At 39.5% G+C, this 27,125-nt stretch overlaps 2 protein-coding genes across 9 annotated transcripts in view; one reads left to right on the top strand and one right to left on the bottom strand.

The window, feature by feature from the left end:
- Positions 1-10,161, bottom strand: part of GLMN (glomulin, FKBP associated protein) — a 43,081-nt gene extending 32,920 nt beyond the window's left edge. Inside the window, exons 1-3 of one of the 4 annotated variants that reach the window (XM_049879816.1) lie at positions 10,105-10,161; positions 9,146-9,282; positions 8,643-8,768 (exon numbers count right to left, since the gene is read on the bottom strand). In XM_049879816.1, the coding sequence (XP_049735773.1) occupies positions 8,643-8,768; positions 9,146-9,184 (165 nt within the window). In that variant the 5' untranslated portion in view covers positions 9,185-9,282; positions 10,105-10,161. The other 3 variants (XM_049879817.1, XM_049879818.1, XM_049879815.1) reach the window with 3 other exon arrangements.
- A 29-nt stretch (positions 10,162-10,190) lies between these two features.
- The window catches only part of RPAP2 (RNA polymerase II associated protein 2), a 106,456-nt gene continuing 89,521 nt past the window's right edge, over positions 10,191-27,125 (top strand). For 3 of the 5 annotated variants that reach the window (XR_007516711.1, XM_049879810.1, XM_049879813.1), the window contains exons 1-3: positions 10,192-10,324; positions 11,201-11,246; positions 26,022-26,136. Coding sequence is in view for 4 of the 5 variants with exons in the window: in XM_049879810.1 (XP_049735767.1) it covers positions 10,252-10,324; positions 11,201-11,246; positions 26,022-26,136 (234 nt within the window). In the remaining variant the exon portion in view is untranslated. Of the gene's footprint in view, positions 10,325-11,200; positions 11,247-26,021; positions 26,137-27,125 lie in introns of all 5 variants that reach the window. The other 2 variants (XM_049879812.1, XM_049879811.1) reach the window with 1 other exon arrangement.

Genomic DNA, 27,125 nt, shown 5'->3' with positions numbered 1-27,125 from the left:
GCTGACAGATTATCAACATGTACAAAGAGTCTGTAATACTTTCACTAAGAGAAGGCAAATGGGCCTGTACTTTTTATAAGTCAGTCTTTCCCAGGATTGAAACAGTTTCTCTATTTTCAGTAAGTGTGTTAATTTGTTTAACGTGAGCAAGTACTTGACTTCCATGGAGAATTTTGCTCCCTAATCCATAAAGAAATCAAGTCAATGCTCTTGAACCTTGGAATTTTCCAAATATAAGGTATTATAATCATTTTAATTTATGTAAAAGGAGGGGATGCCACGTTATTAATTCCCTCTCCTACATACAATTGCCTCATATCATCAAAGGTATTTTGAAATGTGTACTACACAAGTAAAAGTTTATCCTTTTAATTAGTGATTCACACTTATTATCAAAACTAATTTTCAAAACTTCTCTGGCTTGCTTTCTACTTCAACTCATCAGTATTTACCAAACATTTACAATTGATTCTCATTCCCTATAGCAGTTATATACTATAAAGTCACCATGAACACTGAATTAGTGAAGCCTGAACCACTGTCTCTAGGGGAAACACAGGGCTAGGTTCCTGTGAGGCTCTGGTCACAACAGTTTTGGGTGTGTTTCTGTTTAAAAGCATCATATTTAATATATATGGTTGATTCATTCACACTGAACTCATGATTAACTGCATGATAACTCATGCCTTGAACAAAGCTTATCTAACACAAGTATTTTCTTGTAAGGCACATCATTGCCTTCTTGTACTTAGAATACTACAAAGCACTTTCAACACTATGCTTGGGGGCCATTTGAAACAAAATCACCAACAAAACGCACAAAAATGAGAAAAAACGTGGCCCTAAACAGACCAAGAAACAGATATGAGAGCTAAAATACAACACAGGGCATCACTTTGTCTGACCTCAGCCAGGAATGTGCCCCACTGGGCGACTCAAATTTTTCACTGCTCTGTGCACGTCTATGAATAACCATGAAAGCACTCCAAGTATTGATTTTGGGGTTACTGCTAAATTTTAGAGAGTAGACGAATTTGCAAATACTGTACAGAATTCATGCATAATGAGGACCCCTTGCACTATATGTCAGATCTTAGAATATTATAGGCGCTAGAAATAAAGCAAGGAACATATGTAAGATCTCTTCTCCCATGGAGTTTACATTCTAGTGTTCATTTTTAAAAAAACAGGTCTAGTAAGAATTCAAAGAGGCACATACAATACCCTCTCCCCACTCCAAGTCTGATAAAATAATAAAGACTGAGTACAAGGTATAGCAAAATAGTCACTTCCACCTGGGGAAGGCAAGAAAGGCTTCCCAGAAAAGGTGACAGCTAAGTTAAGACTTGCTGGAGAAATAGAGACGTTTGTCAGGCACAGAGAGGTGTGAAATACATTCAACAGCAAATACATACAACAGCAAAGCACAAAGGCAAGAAGCTTAACGGAACCTGGAGAACCACCAACAGAGTATGTTAGGGTACGTGAACACATAGTTCACAAATGAGGAAATGCCATCAGCTCACATTCTTCGCTCATTTATCAGTTGGACATTTTAGTGTTTGCCTTACCAATCTGCACGAGCCCCCTAAATGTCAAGAATATCAACTTAGTTTTATTTATGACAAATAATTACTTCCTTTTTTGGGTTGACCTTATTTTTTATGTAGCCAAATATATATATAAATTTTTTCTTTGGCCTCTCTTGTACTACTTTTAAATATAAAATGGATTGCTCCCTTTAGAGATTTATAGCTATTCATTTAAATTTTTGAAAAAAAATTGTATTTCACCTGTCCTTTTATGCAATATTTGTTAAGAATATGGCATAAAATGAAGGTATAAATTGATTTTTTTAAATAATAAAGCCATGCTTTTTTTTTTTTTTTTACCAAAGAGAAGATAGTTTAGTTGAGCTGATCTCTCTGAATATTCTTTTACTGCTTGTTATTTCTTCCGCTAGCATACTTTTCTCCCAGACAGTCCCATAGCTTACAACCTTGCATCCTTCAAACGTCTGTGCAATTTTCATCCAGCACAGCCCATCTCCCTTATCCTGCTTTATTTTTCTCCATAGCATTTATCACTTTTAACATACTATATAACTTATCAAGTACGTATCTATCTTCATTCATTAGAATTTAAGATGTATATGGGCTGTATCTACTTAAACATCTAGAGTAGGGAATGGTACAGAGTAGGTGTTCAATAAATACTGGATGAATGAGGTCTACTATTTTTAAGCTTGACAGGTTATTCAGAGATTCGTTGTTGTGGGGGACTGTCCTGAGCTCTGTAGGATGTTTAGCAGCATTCCTTGCCTCTACTTGCTAGATACTGATAACACCCCCTCCCCCCAGTCATGACAATTAAAAATGTCTCCAGACATTGTGAAACGTCTGCTGAGTAGATCTGATATTCTATTCTGTTTTCTTCTATTTTATGCATGGCTTGAGTTTAATATTTAGGTCTTTATTACTTATGAATATATTACATTGTTAGGCTATTAATTTTTTCCAAATTATTAAATATTTATCTTAACAGTACTTATTAAACAATCCTATACAAGCTTTTAAAACTTAAATAGTTCCCAGAGGACACTACTTTTCCAACCAAGCACTTATTTCCTTTCCCATAGGTCTACTTCTATAAGTGATTCTCTGAAGGAGAATTAACTGTAATAGGAATCCCAGATCTGAGTGAGATTTTGTATATATGAAAAGAGAATTCTGATAAAATACGTCACAAATACAGTCTCAGCTGCAAGGTAACCAGTCACTATCTAAATGCTTCAGGGCTTTAGTTTGGGGAAAAGGAGGGTAGTGAATAGTTGGAAGGAAGAGGATTCAAAACTACCCATAATAAGCAACCCCATTTAATACTAACAACCATATGGCAGGAGATTATTATCCTCAATTTACAGATGAGAATGTCAAAGCTTAGCAATTAATGACATATCAACGTCCAACAACTAAAATGGGGCAGAGCCAGAACTTGCATATAAATCTATTCAACTCCAAAGCTCGTGCTTTCCCCACTGTAATAATGGCTCTCCACCAGGGGTGATTTTGCCCCTGCTCCAGGGAATATTTGGTAATGTCTAGGGACATTTTTAGTCGTGGCTGGCAGTGTGGGGTGCTACTGGTTATCTAGCAGGTAAAGACCAGGGACGCTGCTAAACATCTTAACAATGCATAAGACAGTTCCCCAAAACAACGAATTACCCTCTTCAAAGTATCAATACTGCCAAGGTGCCATAGTGCCTTGGGACAAGCTATTATTCATATGATCTATGGCTTTTTTTTTTTTAATGTTGCACAAAGCAGAGCATTCGTATATCTTGATTAAGATACGTTCATCTGGCAAGGAAACCAAGTTTTAGTCCACTTTAAACACTGTCTTGTCAACATGTGAACCTTTACATTTAGCAGAGCACACATTACAAAGGTGATTCTCAAGCCATTAAGACTAAGCTATCCTGTGCTTAAAATCTGTGGCATTAGCTATTTAGAAGCATGCTAAAAATAAAACACTTAGGCACCTAATCCCTGAAGAACAAATGGGTTTCACTTCCTTCTCCCTCTGCCTCACTGATGCCATGCTGACCCTTATCTCCACAGCAGGCCTCTTCCTTTCTACCAGCTCCTTAAACGAAGGATTCCCCAGCTTCTTCTGCCCTTTCTCTGTGAACTCAGGCCAATTCCCCCCTCCACCCCCTACCCTCGATGCTTCAATTACTTAATCTCTAATACCAAACCCTGGAGTCCCTGTGCGGTACAAATGGTTAAGCACTCAACTACTCAACTCACTCAAGTACAATGGTTAACTACTCAACTACTAGTCAAAAGGTTGGTGGTTCGAACCCACCCAGAGGCATCTTGGAAGACAGACCTGGTGATCTGCTTCTGAAAGGTCGCACGGCCTTGAAAACCCCATGGAGCAGTTCTACTCTGCATACATGGGGTCGCCAGCAGTTGGAGCCAACTCAATGGCAACACCACCACCAGCAAACCAAACCCACTACCATTAAGGCAATTCTGATTCATGGTGACCATATGTGCTTCAGTGGAACTACACTACAAAGTTTTCTTGGCTGTTATCTTACAAAAACAGCGCTAGGCATTTCCTCCCCAGAGCTACTGGGTGGATGTGAACCACTTTTTGGTTAGTAGCTGAGAGTAAAGTACTTGCACCACCCAGTTGACCTAATCTCTAATGTTGTTAGGTGCTGCCAAGTCAGTTCCAACTTATATCAACCCTATGCAAAACAGAATGAAACACTGCCCGATCCTGTGCCATCCTCACAGTTGTGGCTATGCTTGAACCCACTGTTGCAGCCACTGTACCAATCCATCTTGTTGATGGTGTTCCACTTTTTTGATGACCCTCTACTTTACCAAGTACAATGTCCTTCTCCAGGTGCTGATCCCTCCTGATAACATGTCCAAAGTATGTGAGTCATAGTCTCACCATCCTTGCTTCTAAGGTGCATTCTGGTTATAGCTCTTCCAAGACAGATCTGTTCGTTCTTTTGGCAGTCCATGGTATATTCAATATTTTTCTCCCCACCACGATTCAAAGGAGTCAGTTCTTCGGTCTTCCTTATTCACTGTCCAGCTTTCACATGTATATGAGGCGATTAAAAACACCATGGCTTGGGTCAGGCACACCTTAGTTCTCAAGGTGACATCCTTGCCTTTCAACACTTTAAAGATATCTTTTGGAGCTAATTTGCCCAATGCAATGTGTCTTCTGACTTCCTGACTGCTGCTTCCATGGTTGTTGACTGTGGATCCAAGTAAAATAAAATCTTTGACAACCTCAATCTCCTCACCGTTTATCATGATGTTGCTTACTGGTCCAGTTGTGAGGATTTCTGTTTTCTTTATGTTAAGGTTTAATCCATACTGAAGGCTGTGGTCTTTGATCTTCATCAGTAAGTGCTTCAAGTTCTCCTCACTTTCCACAAGCAAGGCTGTGTCATCTGCATAACACAGGTTGTTAATGAGTCTTCCCCCAATCCGGACGCACCGTTCTTCATATAAATAGCCCAGCTTCTCAAATTATTTGCTCAGCATACAGATTGAATATGTATGGTGAAGGACACAACCCTGACGTACTCCTTTCCTGACTTTAAACCATGCAGTATCCCCTTGTTCTGTTCGAACCACTGCCTCTTGATCCATGTACAGGTTCTTCATGAGCTCAGTTAAGTATTCTGGAATTCCCATTCTCTGCAATGTTATCCATAATTTGTTTTAATCCACACAGTTGAATGCCTTAGCATAGTCAATAAAACACAGGTAAAGATCTCTCTAGTATTCTCTGCTTTCAGCCAGGAACCATCTGACATCAGCAATGATATCCCTGGTCCCATGTCCTCTTCTAAATCCAGCTTGAATTCCTGGCATATATACTGCTGCAGCCGCTTTTGAATGATCTTCAGCAAAATTTTGCTTACATGTGATATTAATGATATTGTTCAGTACTTTTCATATTCAGTTGGATCATCTGTCTTGGGAACAGGCATAAACAGGCAGCTGTTGCACCAAATTTCTTGGCATAGACGAGTGAGCACTTCCAGTGCTGCATCCAGTTGTTGAAACATCTCAATTGGTATTCCGTCACTTCCTGGAGCCTTGTTCTTCTCCAATGCCCGCAGTGCAGCCTGGACTTCTTCCTTTAGTACCATCGGTTCCTAATCATATGTTACCTCCTGAAATGGTTGAACGCTGACCAATTCTTTTTGGTATAGTGACTCTGCATATTCCTTCCATCTTCCCTGATGTTTCTTGTGTCGTTTAATATTTTCCCCATAGAATCCTTCAGTATTGCAACTCGAGGCTTGAATTTTTCTTCAGTTCTTTCAGCTTGAAAAATGCAGTGGGTGTTCTTCCCTTTTGGTTTTCTATCTCCAGGTCTTTGCAGATGTCATTATAATACTTTACTTTGTCTTCTTGAACCACCCTTTGAAATCTTCTGTTCAACTCTTTTACTTCATCACTTCTTCCTTTCTCTTTAGCTACTTGATGTTCAAGAGCAAGTTTCAGAGTTCCTTCTGACATCCATTTAGGTCTTTTCTTTCTCTCCTGTCTTTTTAATGACCACTTGCTTTCTTCATGTATGATGTCCATGACATCATTCCACAACTTGTCTGGTCTTTGGTCATTAGTGTTCAACACATCAAATCTATTCTTGAGATGGTCTCTAATTTCAGGGGTGATATATTCAAGGTCATACTTTGGCTTTTGTCGACTTGTTCTAAGTTTCTTCAGTTTCAGCTTGAACTTGCATGATGAGCAACTGATAGTCTGTTCCACAGTTGGCCCTTGGCCATGTTCTGACTGATGATATTTAGCTTTTCCATCGTCTCTTTCCACAGATGTAGCCCATTTGATTCCTGTGTATTCCACCTGGCGAGGTCCATGCGTATAGGTGCTATTTATGTATGTCAGTGAAAAAAGGTATTTGCAATGAAGTCATTGGTCTTGCAAAATTCCATCATGCGATCTCTGGCATCATTTCTATCACCAAGGCCATATTTCCCAACTACTGATCCTTCTTTGTTTACAACTTTCTTTTAGTCACCAGTAATTACAGTGCATCCTGATTGCATGTTTGATTAATTTCAGACCGCAGAAGTTGGTAAAAATCTTCAATTTCTTCGTCTTTGGCCTTAGTGGTTGGTGTGTAACAACTATTAATCAAATATGCACACCAACCACTAATCTCTAATAGTTACTCGCAAATCTACTACATCTAAATCTCTTATTTCTCTACTGAGCTCCAAACCTTACTTTCCAAGCTCCTGCTGCATTTTAAATTCAACATTTCCAAAAGTGAGATCACTTTATCTTCTTTCAGAAAATGTTCTCCTTGAGTTGCCTTTTTCTGTTCAGAGTATCATGTATTATTCTCTCAGAGGGGAGAACCTCAGCTGTCTTTGACACCTTACCCTCTCTCACCCTCACAATCAATCAGTCCCCTCTATTCTACTCAAAACATTCATGCAAGTGCTTACATGCTGCTAACTGGAGTAGAACAAAGTGGCTAAGAGCTCTGAAACCAGGCTGCACAGTGATTTCGTTTCCTCATCTACAAAGCGAATTTAGATTCTGGAGAGGCTAATGGGTTAACAGATGCAAAGCACTTAAAAAGACATTTGACATATAGTAAATACTCAAGAAATAAAACCAAGAAGGGTAAAAACCACAAAATTTACTTTATTTGGGGTTACAAAGGTGCCATAAACACAGATCAAAAGCAAATATATTAAATAAAATATCCTATTTTTGCTAAAAAAGAAAAAAGCAAGGGCTGCCCTCTGAACTGCTGAATAAGAGATTCTACAACAATATGCGATTACAAAGCTTTATGAGGTCCCCAAATCCAATTAAGATGCCTTGGATATAATCACAGGTTAGCACGACTAGATTGGGGTATCAAAAAAGAAAACTTTTGTATAAATAAACAGTATTATAAATGAAAGAAAGAGCATGTTCCTAGGAAGAAGATGGTCTTCCCTGTATTCATATGAACAACAACAAAAAAATCCCAAACCCACTGTCACTGAGTTGAGTCCTATCAGGGTGACCCCACGTGTTACAGAACAGAACTATTCTACAGAGTTTTCTTGGCTGCAATTTCTTTACAGAAGCAAATCACCAGGCCTTTCTTCCATGGTACCATTGGATGGGTTCAAACTGCCAACCTTTAGGTTAGGAGTCAAGCACAATCCATTTGCACTCCTCAGGGGCCTTGTACTCATAAGAAGGGGAGTACAAAGACACAAATTTGGCAGTGTGTCTCTAACACTGTGTCCCAGGAAAAAGTCGTCCCTGATCCACAAACGAGACCCATTTCCACTGTAAAGAATGATTTCTCAGACTATCACAGCTGGATGATATTCTACATCAATTGTCCCTGATCCACAAACAAGACCCATTTCCACTGTAAAGAATGATTTCTCAGACTATCACAGCTGGATGATATTCTACATCAAACTCGTTGCTGTTGAGTCGATTCTGACTCACGCTGACTCTATAGGACAGAGTAGAACTACTCCGTAGTTTCCAAGGCTGTCATCTTTACAGAAGCAGGCTGTCACATCTTTCTCCCGCAGAGCAGCTGGTTGGTTAACAGCTAAGCCCTCACCACTGCGCCACCAGGGCTCCTTCAGATTCTATGCACGTATACAAAATATTGCTTTGCTTAAAATCTGGTTTTCCACACACATTTGGCTCAATCAAGATAATTTGCTGGTCACCAAAAATGGGTGTCTAACCTGCGTGAGACTTGTATTACGTAAATTCATGATTTAAATGCCATTCTTAGTTCCTCTAGACCACAAGCAATCCTCGTTCCTACTGAAGAGTTTTACTTCTACTTCTACTATAGCACTTATTTCATTTATTCTGCCTCTTTATTGCTAGTAGTTTAGTATTTACCTCTTCTACCAGACTGCAAGGACCTTAAAACATATGAATATGCCTAATTCCTTTTTTGTCTTCCATAGTTTCTACTATACTTTGCTCTTAGTTGATACTTACACATTTGATAAATAAATAAATAAATAGATAATATCATCATGTGGTTTTCTCTTCCCAGTAAAAATGAAAAGTACACACAAAAATAGTACTTACCTTATTCTTTTCATTCTGGATAATTTCTAATAGCTGGTCTATATGCCCTTCATCTATGCACCTTTGCCCTGCTAACTGAAATAGGCCAAAATCTTCTTCTTTAAAGTCCTGTTCTTCTAGGATTTGCTGGCAAAAAAAAAAAAAAAAAACACATACAGAAATAAAAACTCAATACAATAACTACTTGATTTATTTTATCTCTGTGAAAAAAGAGAAACCTGTTTGAATTCCAGATGGGTTGCACATTAAGTATATGCACGAAAATCAGGATGATCCCAGTAAATATTCCCAATGAATGATCTCGAAATCTACTTTACCAAAGAAATCTATGAAAAGGATCAGCATTAAAATTAAGATTATTTAGATAAGTATGTCACTTGGAGACATAATTCAATTTGCCTTCCAGCCCTCATGCTATTTATTCACAGGTCAATAAAAGCAAGAATTACAGAAAATAAACAATGAGTGACCTCAAATGTAATTAAAAAGAAAAAATTACTTACACATCTTTTTATTATGGACTGAAGCTCCTCCACAGCCATTTCTAGTTTTTTCCCCTAGTTTTGATGCTGAAACGTACTAACACAAAACACACTGTTAACAGTGGCATTACACTGCAGTATTCGGAAGCTGTTCTATTCTGTTGCATTATTAAAAAAAAAAATAATATTAGCACACACAATTTAAAAAATGGAACGTTTCAAAGCTAAAAATGTTATTACTGAAAGTTAATGTGTTAGCTTTAAGAAAATTAAAAAAAAATTTTTTTAAAAGATGTTGCTTTTCTTTCTGTTGTATTTTTAAGTTTTCTAGGAGTATTATTTTGAAAGAGGAAAAAAACTCCTCTAGAGCACTCTTAAGAGATAGGGCAAATATGAACTCTATAAAGGATTTTTTAAATAAAGTGAAATTGTCTTTTTTGAAAAAATTCCCAAAAGATGGGCCTGAAATCCAAGTTATAATCATTTAGGAATTTTTTTTTTTAATGTCCCACCTGACAAAAATTTGAGAGCAACACATTTAACTCATTCAAATGGGGTGAAACTTCAGATGCCCTCCAGCCCAAGGGTTGGCGGTGACATTGCTCTCTAAGAGTTGCAGTCGCCAAGATAATCAATTTGGTCACTGTAATCACTTTATTACTTGGAGACCAGGCCACCGGCGGTCCCCGGAAGAACCGGTCTCATCGACCATCGTTTTTCCCAGCCGGAAGGCCCGGCCCCAGCCCTGCACTACCGGCGCGGGTCTGCGGGGTCCTCACAGCGGCGCGCTGGAGGGCGGATTAAACCGCTGCGCGCGTGCTGGTGGCATCCAAGGGAAGCCATTTCTCCCGATTCCTGCTGTCCTTGGCGTTCGGCCCCCATCACCTGGCGGGCCCGGTCTGCCCGCGGCGCCGGGCCCTACGCCCTCACTACCCACCCGCGGGCCCAGCGACCCGGGCTCCCCCCGCGCGTCCACTCACCCGCCCAGCCTCCGGCCGCTCTCAGTCCCCTCCTCCACTCCGCAGGCCGCGCAGCCTACTCCCCCGGCCCCGCCCCGCCTACGTGAGAGAGGCGGGGCCTCGGGGAGAGACGCCGACGCCCGCTCTCCGCTCTGACGACGCATTTCCATGGCTGACTGGGCCGGGCAGCTGTCTCCCGGCCGCAAGGCCCGGGCTCCCGGCGCCTCCCGTAAGGCCGCAGGTAGGAACAAGGGTCTTTTGCCACGTTTGGGCCCTAATACCTGAGCTCCGGCAGAGTTCCACACCAAGGCGCGCGGGGAGCTCCCGGAAGACTGACCCAGGGGAGAGGGTCTCCTATGGGGAGACCGTAGAGCTCCCCACCCTCGCCTTTGCACCTTCTGGGCAAGATCTCCCGGGCAGACTCCGACCCTTTTACAGGAGTGTGCCAAGATTTTTCCCGTCGTGGTTTGACCCCAGCCTCAGAGGTGGGCAAGTGCCCAGGGCAGCGACGGCAAGCCGTGCGCAGCAGACTTCGGACCCCGGCCCAGTGTGCTACAGAAGTGCGGCTGCTGTGGTGCCCTGATTCTCTGAGGTGTCAATCCCGACCCTTTTCCCCCGCCAGAGGGCCAACAGGAAGGAGACAGGAAAAGGTTGCTCCAAAACTCAGATTTTCAGAAGGGCGTAAGTAAGCTGTTCTGATGTTGTTGGGTGCCCTCAAGTCGATTTCCGCCCCTTTTGACAAAATAGAACTGCCTCCATAGGGTATTCTTGGCTGTAATCTTTACGGAAGCAAATTCACCCATGGAGAGGCTGGGTGGGTTCGAACTGTCAAGGTTAACAGCCAAGCGCTTAACGGTTGTCCCACCAGGACTCCTGCAACTCTGATACATGAGAAATCAAAAGAGATAACATTTTAACCAAGAAAAATTAGGGAATAATTAATTTACAAAAGTAAGTTGGATTCTCTTCCCATTTGATTTTGGTTTACGTACAGGATTAGAAATGAAATGTGTGGAAAAGATGGCCTGCGGTTTGAGTTATTTGGACAGGAATCTGTCCTGTGCCTAATGTCTTTGTGCAGACTTGACCTACTTTTTTTTTTTTTTTTTAATCGTAGGTACCAAACACACAAGTGCCTCCAAACAAGAAGATGCTTCCAAGAGGTACGAGAACTTCTTGGAGAACTGCATTCATTTATCTATCTCATATTAATTGAACCGTTTTTTGAAACCGTAATGGGTACTACCTTAGAGAAAGTTACTGTGAGAGGGAAGGTAGAAGTCTGGGAAGCACTATAAATTCTCACAGTGACTGTTTCAAACCAAACCAGAGATTTCTAGGCTGCTAATGAGTATCTGTAGAAAGAAGTCTGTGACAATAAACATGCCTGTATTAACCTGGTACTCCTTTTCCACCTCTTCAGGTACACTCACTCATTACTGCTATGCCAGAGACTTACTGTGCAACCTTCTCATTTTGTCACTCCAAGAAGCCTTTTCTGTTCTTTGTTTACATCCATTCCAGATTTTCATCAAAAAGTTGTCTTGTACTGTCTCTTGGCTTCTCCTAAAAAAGCAAAATATTATCACCTGTCTCAGAAGGTTTCTAGAATATGCATAGCCTATGAAGAGGATTAAAATATATATCTAGAATTTCTCACTTTATGAAGGCTCACTGATCTTGTATTGGCTTTAGTCTTAATTTATTCATTCATTCAAAAATTATCTACCAAGTGTAAAATATGTCAGATCTGTGTTAGGCCCTGAGGATATGATGTTGAACAGGGTAGACCTACCATACATAGTTCTTGTTTAGTGGAATAGAGAGACACCAATTAAATTATCACAAGGTATACTTATAAATTGTATACTTACAAATTGTGAGAAGTGTTATAAAGGAAAAGGCTATGATGTTATGAGGAAGAACTAATAATGGGAGTACATTTTAGCTGGGAGCTGGAGGGGAGAGTAGCTGTGGGGTTCAGGGAAAGGCTTCTCTGAAGAAGTAATAATTACACTGAGACCTGAAGGCTAAGTAGGAGTTAACCAGACAAAGACTAGTGACGAATGACTTACAGCCAGAGGTGACAATATGTGTGAAGACCCTGAAACAAGAAAGAGGTTGGCCAGTTCAAAGAAAAGAGACATGTTATCCTTTGGTTTGCGGAAACATTGTTTGCTGTCATGTGGTTTAGGCCTTCCTCACCTGCAGAGAGTCTGTGAGGACCAAAGAGTTGAACACAAACCCTGATGTGTGTTGGGGCCAGCGAGTTTGCAAGGTTCCCCCCAGCCTAGTTCTCAAGGGCCTAGCTTTCATTGACAATGTTGTGCTGACTTACCCCGTCTGGCACAAATCATATTTGAGTAATCATCCTTAAACCCACTGCTATTGAGTCGATTCTGACTTACAGCCACCCCATAGCGTTTCCAAGACTGTAAATCTCTGCGGAAGCAGACTGCGACATCTTTCTCCCTCGGAGCTGAGGGTGGCTTTGAACTGCCTACCTTTTGATTAGCAGTCGACCACTTTAACCACTGTGCCACCAGGGCTCTCAATCATTCTTAAAAGTGAGAGAAATTAAGTCTGTAAGTTGAAATGTAAAACTACGAAAGTGGCTCAAGAGAGGAAGGAGTGGATCTATTGGTTTTTATTTAGAATTATTCTAATCTTATGCATAATTTAGGAAACGCTGGTGGCGTAGTGGTTAAGTGCTATGGCTGCAAACCAAAAGGCCGGTAGTTAGAATCCGCCAGGCGCTCCTTGGAAACTATGGGGCAGTTCTACTCTGTCCTGTAGGGTCACTACGAGTCAGAATTTATTCGACGGCAATGGGTTTGGTTTTTTTAATGGGTTTATGCATAATTTTTATGTGAATTTTTTTGGAAGGGATAGTGTTTTCACTTTGTGCTACTTATTATTGGTCTTAGTAAAAAAAAAAAAAAGTTCTGCAGAGATTAAAAAAAAAAAAAGAGAGAGACAGAGAAAGAAAGGAGATGGCCAGAGTGATGTGCAGCATTCTGATCAAGGGAGGAAAGGCGTATAGGAAAAGGTTAGAGAGACGTAGGATCCTGTTCAGATAGTAGCTGGTAGGTGAGTAATCCAGATCTTTGTTGGAAGTACAAATGAGAAAACATTAAGTAACAAATGATGGAATTTAGGTTCTAAAAGTAGTTTTAAGAAGTGAGAAATGGTGGTTACCTGGAATTGAAGAAAGTAGATGCGTTTCAGCTCTGTTTTGGGGGGTTTTTCCCTGTGGAACAACATGGTTTTATTGGCTGGGCTTTAGGAAATACTGCAAGAGTAAAGTTTAATTAATGGTGATAGTTTGCAACTCTACTCAACACTGATCTGACCACAAACCTGAGATTATAGTTCATTTTTGAGGAATATAGATGAGCTGAAATGTATTTTGAGCAGACAACCCAGGATGATGAAACAGTTAAAAATCCATGGAGGTAGCCAAATAGCTGTTGAGGGGAAGCGGCTCTTTATAAATGTATTGCAACTAAAAAATGAAAAAGAAATGGTAGAATTGCTATTTGACAATTCCCACCTCCCTGGGTGGCACAAATGCTTAATCTTTCAACTCCTAACTGAAAGGTTGGAGGTTCAAACCCTCCTAGAGGCACCTCAGAAGAAAAGCCTGGCAATCTGATAGTGAAAGGTCACATGTGGGGTTGCCATGAGTCAAAATCAACTTAATGGCAACTGGTTAGTTTCTGGATGAAAGAATCAACAACACTTACAGTCTTACCAAGGAAATAAAACATGAGTCTGATGAAGCTCTGAATCCAGCTGCTAGTATGCAGGAAGTGCAGGGGAACATATTGAATGGCACTGCAAGCATGCCATGAGCAAAATTCAGATTTTATAGGTCAGATGTCCCAGGTTCTGCAATGGATAAATTGTTACAAAAAAGGAAAAGATGGTGAGAGAACCTGTAGATTAAAAGATTAAGACATACCAAATTAAAGAAAACAGACAAGACTAAACTATAATGTCTAGGGATATTACTTAAATAATACCATTATAAAAATAACTCAAAATGATCATTACAATAAGAATCAAAATACTGATTACTTCTGGGAAGAGGGAGAGGTTTCTGGGTTGGCTAACAAAGGTCTGTGTCTTGACCTTGGTAGTAATTACAAAGGTGTTCGCCTTATAATAACCTTTGGAATTTTATGTATTTTATTTTACAATTAAAAAGCATACCCACAAGGAATGCTTGAAGAAGTTGGAATGTTTAAGTTAGAGAAGAAGGGGCTCAGAGGCGTAGGATTGCTATTTATAGATATCTCAAGAACTGTCCGAGAGGTCTTAAGTTTCAGTCCTCAGATCCAGATACTCTTTTTTTTTTCCCCGAGTATACCTGATGTTACGTGAATTCAGATAGATCTGACTCGGTACTTCCCAAATAGCTACCTATTTGTTCATCATTTCTTAAGATGGATCATTTCTACAGGTGACTTTTCTATTATGCTTTAATTCTTTCTAATTTCATTCTGGAGGATAAGTCTTACCCCAGAGTACTTGGAATGTTTTAGGATTATCTCATGTATTGACCACACATAAAAGTAATTTAGGATACCATTCAGTCTAGGATACTATTCAACCTGAGCTCTGGGGAGTGAAATATATTAAATTCTGAGTCAGCATCATAACCTGTCTGTTGTGTAGGATTAGCAGTAGTAGGAGTCGTAGTAGTAAAACTGCCATTTTTGTTTCTTAGGCGCCGTTGTGTCAGTTCTGACTCATAGTGACCCCGTGTACAACAGAATGAAATACTGCCCCGTCCTCCAGTGCCATCCTCACAATCGTTGCCATGTTTGAGCCCATTGTTGCAGCCCCTGTGTTAATCTATCCCTTTGAGGGTCTTCCTCTTTTTTGCTGACCCTCTACTTTACTAAGCGCGATGTCCTTCTCTAGGGATTGGTCCCTCTTGATAACATGTCTAAAGTACATGAGATGAAGTCTCGCCCATCCTCGCTCTTAAGGAGCATTCTGGCTGTACTTTTTCCAAGACAGATTTGTTTGTTCTTTTGGCAGTCCATGATATATTCAGTACTCTTTGACAACATCATATTTCAAAGGCATCAATTCTTCCATCTTCTTCAGCCATTGTCATGCTTTCGCACGCATATGAGGTGATTGAAAATACCACGGCTTGAGTCAGGTGCCCATGTCTTCAAAGTGACATCTTTGCTTTTTAACACTTTAAAGAGGTCTTTTGCAGCACATTTGCACAATGCAACATGTCATTTGATTTCTTTTTTTCTTTTTATTGTGCTTTAAGTGAAAGTTTATGGCTGAAGTTAATTTCTCCTTCAAAAATTTATACACATGTTGTTTTGTGACATTGGTTGCAGTTCCCACAATGTGACAGCACACTCCCCATTTCTTTCCTGGGTTCCTTGTGTCTGTTCCTCCAGTTTTTGTCCCATCCTGCCTTCTCATCCTGCTTTTGGACAAGAGCTGTACATTTAACCTTGTATATATGATTAAGGAAGAGGCACGTTCCTCGTGTGTGTTATTTTTGTTTTCGTACACCTGTCTAATCTTTGTCTGAAAAATGGGCTTTGGGAATGGTTTCAGTTCTGGATTAGCAGAGCATCTGGGGGCCATAGTTTCAGGGGTTTCTGCAGTCTCTGTCAGGCTGGTAAGTCTCGTCTTTTCAAGTGAACTTGAGTTCAGTTTTACATTTTTCTCCTGCTCTGTCCAGGACTCTCTTGTAATCCCTGTAAGAGCAGTTGGTGGTGGTAGCCAGGCACCATCTACGTCTTCTGGCCTCAGGCTGGTGGAGTCTCTGGTTCATGTAGTCCTTTAGTCCTTTGGGCTAGTATTTTCCTTGTATCTTTGGTTTTCTTCATTCTGTTTTGCTCCGGGCAGAATGGGACCAATAGATGTATCTTAGATGGCTGCTAATAGGCTTTTAAGACTGCAGATGCTACTCACCAAAGTGGGATATAGAACATTTTCTTTATAAATGTTATTATGCTAATTGACCTAGATGTCCCCTGAGACTGTGTTCTCCAGGCCCCAACCCCAGCTGCTCGATCCCTTGAAGTGTTCGGATATGTCTAGGAAAACTGCTATGCTTTTGCTTTGGTCTGGTTGTGCTCACTTCCCCTGTTTTGTGTGTTGTCCTTCCCTTCACTGAAGTTGACACTTCTCACTATTTAGTTAGCGATTTCCCCTCCCTCAACCTCCCCATCCTTGTAACCATCAGAGAATGCTTTTTTCTATGTATAAACCTTTTCTTGAGTTCTTTTGATAAGGGTCTCATAATATTTGTCCTTTTGTGACTGCCTTATTTCACTCAGCATAATGCCCTACAGATCATCCATGTTGTAAGATATTTTTTTTTATTAACTTTTATTAAGCTTCAAGTGAACGTTTACAAATCCAATCAGTCTGTCACATATAACTTTACATACATCTTACTCCGTACTCCCACTTGCTCTCCCCCTATTGAGTCAGCCCTTTTAGTCTCTCCTTTCGTGACAATTTTGCCAGCTTCCCTCTCTCTCTATCCTCCCATCCCCCCTCCAGACAAGAGTTGCCAACACAATCTCAAGTGTCCACCTGATTTAATTAGCTCACTCTTCATCAGCATCTCTCTCCCACCCGCTGACCAGTCCCTTTCATGTCTGATGAGTTGTCTTCGGGGATGGTTCCTGTCCTGTGCCAACAGAAGGTCTGGGGAGCATGGCCGCCGGGATTCCTCTAGTCTCAGTCAGACCATTAAGTATGGTTTTTTTATGAGAATTTGGGGTCTGCATCCCACTGATCTCCTGTTCCCTCAGGAGTTCTCTGTTGTGCTCCCTGTCAGGGCAGTCATCGATTGTGGCCGGGCACCAACTAGTTCTTCTGGTCTCAGGATGATGTAGGTCTCTGGTTCATGTGGCCCTTTCTGTCTCTTGGGCTCTTAGTTGTCGTGTGACCTTGGTGTTCTTCATTTTCCTTTGCTCTAGGTGGGTTGAGACCAATTGCTGCATCTTAGATGGCTGCTTGTTAGCATTTAAGACCCCAGATGCCACATTTCAAAGTGGGATGCAGAATGTTTTCATAATAGAATTATTTTGCCAATTGACTTAGAAGTCCCCTCAAACCATGTTCCCTAGACCCCCGCCCTTGCTCCGCTGACCTTTGAAGCATTCATTTTATCCCGGAAACTTCTTTGCTTTTGGTCCAGTCCAATTGAACTGACCTTCCATGTATTGAGTGTTGTCTTTCCCTTCACCTAAAGCAGTTCTTATCTACTGATTAATCAATAAAAAACCCTCTCCCTCCCTCCCTCCCTCCCCCCTTCGTAACCACAAAAGTATGTGTTCTTCTCAGTTTTTACTATTTCTCAAGATCTTATAATAGTGGTCTTATACAATATTTGTCCTTTTGCACCTGACTAATTTCGCTCAGCGTAATGCCTTCCAGGTTCCTCCATGTTGTGAGATATTTTGAGAATTCATCATTGTTATTTATCATTGCAGGGTATTCCATTGTGTGTATGTACCATAATTTGTTTATCCATTCATCTCTTGGTGGACATTTAGGTTGTTTCCATATTTTTGCTGTTGTGAGTAGTAGTGCAGTGAACATGGGTGTGCATATTATCTATTTGTGTGAAGGCTGTTATTTCTCTCTGGTATATTCCTAGGAGTGGGATTGCTGGATTGTATGGTATTTCCATTTCTAGCTTTTTAAGGAAGTGACATTTATTCCAAAGCAGTATAACATTTTATGTTCCCACCAGCAGCGCATAAGAATTCCAATCTCCCTACAACTTCTCTAACATTTGTTATTTTGTGTTTTTTGGATTAGTGCAGTATTGTTGGGGTGAGATGGTATCTTGGTGTAGTTTTGATTTCCATTTCTTTGATGACTACTGATGGCGAGCATTTCGTCGTGTGTCTGTTAGCTGCCTAAATGTCTTTGGTGAAGTGTCTGTTCATGTCCTTTGCCCATTTTTTCATTGAATAATTTGTCTTTTTGTTGTTGAGGTGTTGCAGTGTCTTATGGATTTCAGAGATTAGACATTTATCGGATATGTCATAGCCAAAAATTTTTTTCTAGTCTGTAGGTTCTCTTATTACTCTCTCGGTGAAGTCTTTTAATGAGTGTGTTTGATTTTTAGGAGCTCCCAGTTTTCTAGTTTCTCTTCTGGTGTTTGTGCGTTGTTGGTTATGGTTTGTATGCTATTTATACTATGTATTAGGGCCTCTAGCATTGTCCCTATTTTTTCTTCCATGATCTTTATCGTTTTAGATTTTATATTTAGGTCTTTGATCCATTTTGAGTTAGTTTTTATGTATGGTGTGAGGTATGAGTCCTGTTTCATTTATTTACAGATGGGTATCCAGTTTTGCCAACACCATTTGTTAAAGAGACTGTCTTTTTCCTGTATAACGGACTTTGGGCCTTTGTCAAATATCAGCTGCTTATAGGTGGATGGATTTATGTCTGGGTTCTCAGTTCTGTTCCATTGGTCTATGTGTTTGTTGTTATACCATTACCAGGCTGTTTTGCCTACCATGGCGGTATAATAGTTTCTAAAATCGGGTAGTGTGAGGTCTCCCACTTTGTTCATCTTCTTCAGTAATGCTTTACTTATCTGGGACCTCTTCCCTTTCCATATAAAGTTGGTGATTTGTTTCTCCATCTCGTTAAAAAATCCTGTTGGAATTTGGATCGATATTGCATTGTATTTGTAGATCACGTTGGATAGAATTGACATTTTCACAGTGTTGAGTCTTCTATCCATGAGCATGATATGTTTTCCCACTTACTTAGGTCTCTCTTGGTTCCTTGCAGTAGTGTTTTGTAGTTTTCTTTGTATAGATATTTTACATTCCTGGTTAAATTTATTCCTAAGTACTTTATCTTCTTGGGGGGTATTGTAAATGGTATTGATTTGTTGATTTCCTTTTCGAAGTTCTCTTTGTTAATGTAGAGGAACCCTACTGATTTTCATATGTTTATCTTGTATCCTGCCACTTTGCTGAAATCTATTAGTTCCAGTAGCTTTCTTGTGGATTCTTTGGGGTTTTGTATATAAGATCAGATCATCTGCAAGTAGGGGTAATTTTACCTCTTCCTTACCAATTTGGATGCCCTTTATTTCTTTTTCTTGCCTTATTGCTCTAGCTGGGACCTCCAGCACAATATTGAATAAGAGTGGTGATAAAGGACATTGTTGTCTGGTTCCCTTCTCAAGGGGAATGCTTTCAGTCTCTCTCCATTTAAAATGATGTTGGCCAACAGACACATGAGGAAATGCTTGTGATCCCTAGCCATTAGAGAAATGCAAATCAAAACTGCAATGGGATACCATCTCACCCTGGCATTACTGGCACGAATCAAAAAAGCAGGAATTAACAAATGTTGGAGAGACTGCAGGGAAATTGGAACTCTCATTTGCTGCTAAAGGGAATGCAAAATGATGTAATCATTTTGCAAAACGATATGGCACTTCCTTAGAAAGCTAGGAATAGAAACACCATATGATCCAGCAATCCCACCCCTAGGACTATATCCTAGAGAAATAAGGGTTGGCCCATGAATAGACATATGCACACCCATGTTCATTGAGGCACTTTTCGCAATAGCAAAAAGTTGTAAATAACCTAGATGCCCATCAACAGATGAATGGATAAACAAAATGTGGTACATGCACACTGTGGAGTATTACGCAAGGATAAAGAACAACGATGAATCTGTGAAGCATCTCATAACGTGGATGAATCTGAAGGGCATTATGCTGAGTGAACTAAGTCAATCACAAAAGGACAGATATTATATGAGACCACAACAGTAAAAATTCATGGAAAGGTTTACACACAAAAAGAAAAAATCTTTGATGGTTATGAGTGGGGGAGCGGTGGGGGATGGAAAAAAACTAAATAGACAACAGATAAGTGGTAACTTTGGTGAAGGGTAAGACAGCACACAGTACTGGGGAAGCCAGCACAACTTGTACAAGGCAAGGTCAAGGAAGCTCTACAGACACATCTAAACTCCCTGAGGGACCGAATTGCTGGGCTGAAGGCTGTGGGGACCATGGTCTCAGGGAACATCTAGCTCAACTGACATGACATAGCTTATAAAGAAAATGTTCTACATTCTAGTTTGGTGAGTAGCGTCTGGGGTCTTAAAAACCTATAAGTGGCCATTTAGGATGCTCCACTGGTCTCACCCCTTTGGGAGGCAAGAAAGAATGAAAAAGACTAAAGATAGAAGGGAAAGATTAGTCCAAAGGACTAATGGACCACATCTACCATGGCCTCTACCGAACTGACTCCAGTACAACTAGATGGTGCCTGGCTACCACCACTGACTGCTCTGACAGGGATCACAATAGAGGGTCCTGGACAGAGCTGGAGAAAAATACAGAACAAAATTCCAACTCGGAAAGAAAGATCAGATTTGCTGGCCTGGCAGAGACTGGAGAAACACTTGAGAGTATGGCCCCTGGACACCCTTTCAGGTCAGTAATGAAGTCACTCCTGAGGTTCATCCTTCAGCCAAAGATTGGACAGGCCCAGGAAACAAAACGAGACTAAAAGAGCACACTGGCCCAGGGGCAAGGACTAGAAGACAGGAGGGAACAGGAAAGCTGGTAATAGGGAACCCAAGGTTGAGAAGGGAGAGTGTTGACGTGTTGTAGAGTTGTTAACCAATGTCATAATCCTAACTGTTTAATGAGAAACTAGTTTGTTCTGTAAACCTTCATCTAAAGTACAGTAAAAAAATAAAATGACGTTGGCTGTTGCCTTTGTATAAATGCCCTTTATTATGTCAAGGCATTTCCCTTCTATTCCTATTTTGCTGAGAGTTTTTATCAGGAGTGGGTGTTGGACTTTATTTAATGCCTTTGTTTTGTCAGTTGATAAGATCGTGTTGTTCTTTTATTTATGTGGTAGATTATGTTGATTGCTTTTCTCATGTTGAATCATCCCTGCATACCTGGTATAAATCCCACTTGGTGATGTTGAATTATTTTTTTGATATGCTGTTGATTTCTATTGGCTAGAATTTTGTTGAGGATTTTTGTGTCTGTGTTCATGAGGGATATTGGTCTGTGGTTGTCTTTTTTTCTGATGTCTTTGCCTGGCTTTGGTATCAGGGTTATGCTGGCTTCATATAGTGAATTTGAGAGTATTCCTTTTCTGTGCTCTGAAATAGCTTTAGTAGTATTGGTATTAGCTCCTCTCTGAAAGTTTGGTAGAATTCTCTAGTGAAGCTGTCAGGACCAGAGCTTTTTTGGGGGGCGGGGGGGAGCTTTTTTTTATTACCTCTTCAATCTCATCTTTTGTTATGGGTTTGTTAGTTTTTCTACCTCAGTTTGTGTTAGTTTAGGTAGGTAGTATGTTTCTAGGGATTTGTCCATTTCTTATAGGTTTTCAAATTTGTTGGAGTACAGTTTTTCATCGTATTCTTTTATGATCCTTTTTATTTCAGGTGAGTCTGTTGTGATATCCACCTCATTTCTTATTTGGGTTATTTGCTTCCTCTTCTGTTTTTCTTTTGTCAGTTTCACCAGTGGTTTGTTGATTTTGTTGATCTTTTCAAAGAACCAGCTTTTGGTCTTCTTGATTCTTTCCATTGTTTTTCTATTCTCTATTTTATTTATTTCTGCTCTAGTCTTTATTATTTCTTTTCTTCCGGTGCCTGAGGGCTTCTTTTGCTGCTCTCTTTCTATTTGAGTTGTAGGGTTAATGTTCTGATTTTGGCCTTTTCTTCTTCTTTGATGTGTGTGTTTATTGCTACAAATTGACGTTTAACTTGTGCTTTTGCTGGGCCCCACAGGTTTTGGTAAGTTGTGTTTTTCTTCTCATTTGAATCTATGAATTTCCTTATTCATCCTTGATTTGTTCCATAACCCAGTAGTTTTTAAGCAAAATCTTTTCAGCTTCCAATTATTTGATGTTTTTGCCTTGCTTTCTGTTATTGATTTTTCCCTTCCTTTCTGTTATTGATTTCTACTTTTACGGAACTGTCATCAGGGAAGATACTTATTATTTTGATGTTTTAGATTCTGTTAAGGCCTGCTTTGTGGCCTAAAATGTGGTTTATTCTGGAGAATGTTCCATGCATGTTGGAAAAGAATGTATACTTTCTTTGGGTGAAGTGCTCTGAATATGCCTATGAGGTCAAGTTGATTGATTGTGACATTTAAATCTTCTGTATCTTTATTGAGTTTCTTTCTAGATGTTCTGTCCTTCACCAAAAGTGGTGAGTTGAAGTCTCCCACTATTATTGTGGAGCTGTCTCTTTTTCTTTTCTATGCTGTTAGAGTTTGTTTTATGTATTTTGGAGCCCTGTCATTGGGTACATATTATGTTTATCATGGTCATGTCCTCCTGGTGTATCAATCCTTTAATCATTATATAGTGCCCTTCTTTATCTTTTATGGTGAATTTTGCTTTAAAGTCTATTCTATTGGCGATTAATATTGCCACTCCTGTCTTTTTTGGTTATTGTTTTCTTGATATCTTTTTTTTCTTTTACATCCATTGAGTTTTAGTTTGTTTATGTCTTTGTGTCTGAGATGTCTCTTGTAGACAGCATATAGATGGATTTTTTTTTTTTTTTTTTTTAAAGCCACTCTGCCACTCTGTGTCTCTTTACTGGTGCATTTAGGCCATGTACATTTACTGTAATTATTGGCAGATACGAGTTTACTACTGTCATTTTGATGTCTTTTTTTTTTTTTTGTAGTGTTGACAGTTTCTTTGTTTCACTTAGACTCAACAGTACCTAACAACAGCAACAATAATATTTGGCAGAATATTGTTGGCAATACTGGGTCAGTCCTCCAAATAGTTTTTTGTAAAACATATTCCTCTAGGTGAGGAATTAGAGCCTAAAGTCTTAGAAATTCATGAAGGTAGGGTGAAAAGGTCAGTGCATACTAGATTCAGCCAGTAGAGCCAGGATTAGGTGCAGAAGTCAGGAAAGGTAGGTTTAGATAGGGAAATAGAAACCAGGGCAGGAAAAGAGTAAATAAGTTACCAAGATAGTTGATATCTTTGATCCTAGGGCAGTGATTCTCAACCCTTTGCACACTAAAATTATCTGGGGAGCTATCTTAGGGTTCTCTAGATTAACACAGAATGTAATGCACAGTGAAGTATATACTATATATGTATACACACACATACACACATACACATGTATGTGTGCATAGGTGTGTGTGTATATATGTTTATGTATTATAAGAGTTGAACAGAAGATCTCAAAGGGTAGCTGGAGAAGAGTAAAGTATTACAATGACATGTGCAGAGACCTGGAGATGGAAAACCAAAAGGGAAGAACAGGTTCGGCATTTCTCAAGCTGAAAGAACTGCAGAAAAAATTCAAGCCTCGAGTTGCAATACTGAAGGATTCTACAGGGAAAATATTAAGCAATGCAGGAAGCGTCAGAAGAAGATGAAAGGAATACACAGAGTCACTATACCAAAAAGAATCGGACAACAATCAACCATTTCAGGAGGTAACATGTGATCAGGAACCAATGGTACTGAAGGAAGAAGTCCAGGCTGCACTGGAGGCTTTGGTGAAAAACAAGGGTCCGGGAATTGACAGAATACCAATTGAGATGTTTCAACAAATGGATGCGATGCCAGAAGTGTCCCCTTATCTATGCCAAGAAATTTGGAAGACAGCTACCTGGACAACTGACTGGAAGAGACCCATATTTATGCCTATTCCCAAGGAAGGTGATCCAACCGAATGTGGAAATTGTTGAACAATATCATTACCATCACCTGCAAGCAAAACTTTGCTGAAGATCATTTAAAAGCGGCTGCAGCAATATATTGACAGGGAGCTACCAGAAATTCAAGCTGGATTTAGAAGAGGACATGGAACCAGGGATATCATTGCAGATGTCAGATGGATCCTGGCTGAAAGCAGAAGATACCAGAAGGATGTTTACCTGTGTTTTATTGACTATGCTAAAGCATTCAACTGTGTGGATCATACCAAAATATGGATAACGTTGCAGAGACTAGGAATTCCAGAACACTTAATTGTGCCCATAAGGAATCTGTATATGGATCAAGAGGCAGTGTTCAAACAGAACAAGGGGATACTGCATGGTTTAAAGTCAGGAAAGTTGTGCGTCAGGGTTGTATCATTTCACTGTACCTATTCAAACTGTATGCTGAGCACATAATCCGAGAAGCTGGACTATATGAAGAACGGTGCATCAGGATTGGAGGAAGACTCATTAACAACCTGCGTTATGCAGATGACACATCGCTTGCTGAAAATGAAAAGGACTTGAAGCACTTACTGATGAAGATCAAAGACCACAGCCTTCAGTATGGTTTATACCTCAACATAAAACAGAAATCTTCACAACTGGACCAATAAGCAACGTTATGATAAACAGAGAGGAGATTGAGTTTGTCAAGGATTTTATTTTACTTGATTCTGCCATCAACACCCGTAGAAGCAACAGTCAGGAAATCCAAAAGTGCATTGCATTGGGCAAATCAGCTGCAAAAGACCTCTTTAAAGTGTTAAAAAGCAAGGATGTCACCTTGATGACTAAGGTGCGCCTGACCCAGACCATGGTGTTTTCAGTCGCCTCATATGCATGTGAAAGTTGGACAGTGAATAAGGAAGACTGAAGAATTGACGCCTTTGAATTGTGATCTTGGAGAAGAATATTGAATAAACCATGGACTGCCAAAAGAATGAACAAGTCTGTCTTGGAAGAAGTACAACCAGAATGCTCCTTAGAAGCTAGGATGGCAAGACTTCGTCTCACATACTTTGGGCATTTTATCAGGAGGGATCAGATTCCTGGAGAAGGACGTCAAGCTTGGTAAGGTAGAGGGTCAGCAAAAAAGAGGAAGACTGTCAAATGAGATCAGTTGACACAGTGGCTGCAAGAATGAACTCAAGCATAGCAACAATTGGGAAGATGGCGCAGAACCAGGCAGCATTTCTTTCTGTTGTGCTTAGGGTTGCTGTGAGTTGGGACTGACTTGACAGCGCCTAACAACAACAACGTGTATGTATATATATGTGTCTTATACACACACAAGTTTACTTCAAGGACTTGGCTTACATGATTTTGTTTAGGTAGGTCAGGTGGCAGGAGGTATGCAAAGTAAAGTTGTGCCAAAACATTTGTTATTTAGACAGAACACACCATGGGGAAATGCCCCTTTTAGCTGATTGATTACATTACATACATTATGGGAGATAATTATATTACAATTTACATTAGATTACTATATGATCAGATAGCCTTTACGTTTATGTTTCATGATAAATAGGGGCCAGCAATAGTGATAAGAGTCCCCACTGGTATCAAGATAAAGACCAGCCTTCCCTAGGAAAATTTTTATTTTTCTAAACCACATATTGATAGCAATATAGTTATTTAATAAGCCTTTACAACAAAAGTAGGTAAACACTTCTTTGCAAATATGACTCTGTCCTGTCTAACTGAGCCATCAGTTAACTTTTGAGATTTGACACAAAGAAATTTTTATTTATGAAAATAGCTGAAGTCTTTTTCCTCTCTATTCTAGTTTCTGGCTCCTTGTCAGGAAAAGCCTCCCTTTTTAGATACACAGAGGAGTATAAACCCTAAGCAGCAAAAATATTTCACCTCATTTTCTTCTCCATAAAAAAAAAAACAAACTTGTTGCCATCAAGTGGATTCTGACTGATAGGTACCCCTAAGTGCTTTCTTGGGTCCTGAGCCCTGCAGATAATCCTGTTGTTATGGCAGGCTTCTATGTATTCAGTGCAACAAGTAGCATATTTCTTTTTTGAAAACTATTCGATCAATAATAGTATTTAAAAAATATAAACTTTAATGGTAAAATATGAAGTTATGTTAATTTTATATTTAAAAAAATGAAGAATTGGCCGTGATATAGCTTATAAGTAGAATAACTTTTTTGTTAAAACTTTAGGAAAGCAGAGCTAGAAGCAGCTGTGAGAAAGAAGATTGAATTTGAGAGAAAAGCTCTACGTATTGTGGAAGAGCTTTTAGAAGAGGATATTACGGAAGAATTCCTGAAGGAGTGTGTATGTATTAAGCTGCCAAATTATTTTTGTAGCATAAGATCTTTCAGTCTGTATAATTTGAAACTCCTTTGCATTGTTGAATGCTCTGAATCTATTTTCATCATTAGATACAGGCAACATATGTTTGAAAATACACTTCCTCCGTACTTATCAATTATCACATTATCTGACATTTTGCATTTGTGACAATAGTAAAAAATATACTATATGACTATTTTGTGCATTAACAACATATGTCTGGCAGTAATGAACGCTGAGGTGCAAGGCAAGAGTGACACTGGCTTTGATGGTTAAATGTTTTATGTCAACTTTGCTGGGCCATGATTCTCAGTAGTTTGGCAGTTACGTAATGATATAATTTGGCAGTTATGTAATGATGTAATTTGGCAGTTATGTAATGATTTAATCATCCTCCATTTTGTGATGTTGTCATCCTCCATTTTCACATAACAACCTGGTCTTTGGAATCTAACCATGTCCATAAGTGAGGAGAGTTGTAATCAACTATTGTATAATGACTTTAAAATGCACTCATGAAAAATAACATGTTTGTTTTACTACTTTATTATAGTTCTTTTAACCAGTCTGCTAATCTCCTTTGATTTTCCTCACCTTCCACTAGTGATCAGAATGCACTTTTTTTGTTTTCTGTATGTTGTGCTATTTTAAGTAGCAAAATATTATTTTTGTTAGTGTATTTCTACTAAGTTTGATATTTTAAAAACCTGAAATATGGATCATTTATGACTTAACACATGTGGAGAGCCATGATCTGCATTAAATTTTTTTTTTTTTTAACATTTAAAACATTAAAATTTTGAATGGCTATTTCTTTTGTGCCTTCATAATCTTTAAGAGGGGAAAGAAAGGAAATTTAAAAAGCAGAGCTTCTATTGCAAAAATAATTCATCATTTTGTTTTGATACAGCCATGACTATAGCACCGCTTCTTCCTCCTTCCTCAGAATTATTTCATAAACTATATGATTT

Source organism: Elephas maximus, chromosome 3 (genome assembly GCF_024166365.1).
Source record: "Elephas maximus indicus isolate mEleMax1 chromosome 3, mEleMax1 primary haplotype, whole genome shotgun sequence".
Taxonomy (NCBI): domain Eukaryota; kingdom Metazoa; phylum Chordata; class Mammalia; order Proboscidea; family Elephantidae; genus Elephas; species Elephas maximus.
Note: the sequence above shows the minus strand (reverse complement) of the source record. Positions and strands in the feature narration are given on the sequence as shown.